Here is a 2,609-nt window from a genome sequence, read left to right on the forward strand (position 1 = left end):
GTGGAAGCAACAGAACTCTGTAGGCCAGAGTTTCTCAACCTCAGGGTCGGGACCCATTCAGTAATCACAAGATTAATCTGAGGGGGTCACAAGATGATAAAAGGGGACGAAAGGAAGGAACAAACATTATTCTGCTACTCATTCAATCTTGGCCTTTTTCAAATACAGGATGTGTTTTAGTCTCAAGGTCACTAACAACTATTCAAATAAAACAATGAAAAGGGAAAATCATTTTTGCTGGACATATTCAAGCTATGACAAAGGGTTCCTACATTTAAAGGGGTCACAAACCTAAAGGATTGGGAACCACTGCTATGGACGACTTGTTAGGTATTAAGAACAAACCCATCTATTTAGGTCCTGTGTCCTGCAGTTTATATCTACACATGACAGTGCCAAGATCTAACTATCAATTCAGCTGAGCTGAAGTATTATACTGGAACTGTCAGCAGTGTTGTTCTATTCACTTAGAGTGTATGGGATTTGTTTTTTTAAAGAAGAAGGCTTTGTGTGCTTTGAAGCCTAAGATATATGCACTTACATTCATTGAACGCATATTCAAACTCCTCCAGTGTTTTGGGGAAAGTGAAAGGAGGTTCATCTTTCTTCATCAGTTCATCTAAGTCTATTCTCGAAAGCAAATCTGAGGAGAAAGAGAAAAGATAAGATCAAAGGTGAGAAGAAACGTGTGACAATAGCTGCTTTCCTTCAAAGGATGTCAAAGTCGAAATGTCATGCCATTATCTCAATCACAACATCATAATAATATATAGCATCATCACCTACATTAGAATTTGATAATGTCTCCCTGAGTTATGAAGCAACAGCAGTAGCTCGATTCCTTAAACATTTAAACTTTCATCATTTAAACTTTCATCATCCTCAAGTGGCACAGGAGGTGGAAAAGATGAATATTCTCATCAAATAATTACCGCATCAAAAATGTGGAACAATATTCTGCTAATTCTATCACTGAACTAAGGAACATGGGGGTGAAAGCAGAATCACACAAACTGATCCGCATTAAATATGTTTGCCTCAAGTGGAACATTTCTTATCTCGTGTTCTCTACTCTTGGGGCCAGTCAAATATGAATTGGTAAGCAACGCTTTCAGGTCATGGGACAGAATAATTTAAACCCCATTTCGAGTCAGATAGGCCACAAACATTGTAAAGGCATTCAGTCACAAATCAGCTTATAAATTCCTTTTTAGTGTGTTTCTGCAACATTTATTCAATTTTGTATGCGACTTGAGCACAATATTTTGCCATCTATCATTAAACTTTAGTATTGTGTAACCTCACAGGAACGGACCCTTCTTTTCTCTTGTTTTAGAGACGGTAGGAAGGCTTTCGGGGACAGGTACGCTGGATAGCATCAGTGTTAGAAGTCGATTTGAATAGTCAGACGTGGTAAAAACGTAATTAGGGTCAAAGCAGCATTTTTTTCTACGAGAGTCTGTTTAAATTTGGAAACACATTTGTGTTGTTGTTCAAGACGATGCAAGTGTCAGCAAAGGAATAAATGAGGCGGCAAGTTAAACCAGAAAGAAGTATCAAACTAAGAGTAGCAACATGTTGAAATCTTAACTTAGGCCCATCAACGTCTAGGTGGCAACACAGGTTGTAGTGCTAATCTTTTTTTCCACGTCCTTTGAAAACTTGTTTCTCTCTTTCAGCATATTGCCATTTCACATATACCTTTGAGTGCAGTAGTTTTCTCTCTGTCCTCCTGGCCAGCTATCTGGGCCATAGTGATCCACAATATGCACAGCTCAGGTATGGCAGCACACAGATGAGAGAACATGGGCCTTCCCCTCCCAAAGATCACTCAGATGCACTCTGTCACATGTAGGAATCAAACATGAGAACAATAACAACTACAAATGCTCCTACTGGAGCACATGCACTGTGTTATATCATATACTCGTACACGTCTGTACCTGTTAATGAATGAATTCCTTGTTAATTAACATTTCCTTAAAGCTTGTAGGACCTGTAAGGAGGCAGTGAGCCAAACACAACGCCTCACTGCGGGATCCTACACTCGTGCACAGGCTTCAAGCTTCTAGCTTACGGAATTAAACGGAGCAAGGATCATTCACACAGCAACAACAAACCGCGTCAACAACTATTTGTCAACATTATCGCGATGAAACATGTAACTGTTAGCTAACTTCATTAATTATGCAAACACAGCAAAGTTATTCTTGCTTTAAAAAGTCACTCATTCACACACGCGTAGCTACCTCGGGCTGCTCTGTCAGTCTCTCCACCACAGTCAACATCTGTTTAATGTGTCGTACTGTTACAAACAACTCCTGGAATGGGAGCAGTCGCTCCACCTGGAGACACGGAGAGCGGGCAACGCTACAGTAAGACATTCGGGCTTTTATTTCACAATAGTTTCAGCCAAGCGAACGCATTTCGGAGAGGAGCAGCTGTTTACAGTGGATGCATGCACGCATGCGTTTTGTTCGACTCACGCACCATCAGTATACTCGACAGTCCAGTTGCTGCTGCTTCCTTGAAATGTCTAAAACAGGAAGGACTTTGAGCTGTGAAGAGCATGGAGAACGTGAAGCTTCCGGGTTACCGGGGCAACGGAC

At 40.9% G+C, this 2,609-nt stretch overlaps 1 protein-coding gene across 6 annotated transcripts in view; it reads right to left on the reverse strand.

Moving 5' to 3' along the window:
* The window catches only part of fam172a (family with sequence similarity 172 member A), a 144,155-nt gene extending 141,546 nt beyond the window's left edge, over positions 1-2,609 (reverse strand). Inside the window, exons 1-5 of one of the 6 annotated variants that reach the window (XM_034542128.1) lie at positions 2,491-2,594; positions 2,250-2,345; positions 1,944-2,072; positions 1,702-1,842; positions 542-643 (exon numbers count right to left, since the gene is read on the reverse strand). In XM_034542128.1, the coding sequence (XP_034398019.1) occupies positions 542-643; positions 1,702-1,807 (208 nt within the window). In that variant the 5' untranslated portion in view covers positions 1,808-1,842; positions 1,944-2,072; positions 2,250-2,345; positions 2,491-2,594. Of the gene's footprint in view, positions 1-541; positions 644-1,701; positions 1,843-1,943; positions 2,222-2,249; positions 2,346-2,490 lie in introns of those variants that run through there. The other 5 variants (XM_034542130.1, XM_034542129.1, XM_034542126.1 and 2 more) reach the window with 5 other exon arrangements.

The sequence above is a fragment of the Cyclopterus lumpus genome, chromosome 9 (genome assembly GCF_009769545.1).
Source record: "Cyclopterus lumpus isolate fCycLum1 chromosome 9, fCycLum1.pri, whole genome shotgun sequence".
NCBI classification, from domain to species: Eukaryota; Metazoa; Chordata; class Actinopteri; order Perciformes; family Cyclopteridae; genus Cyclopterus; species Cyclopterus lumpus.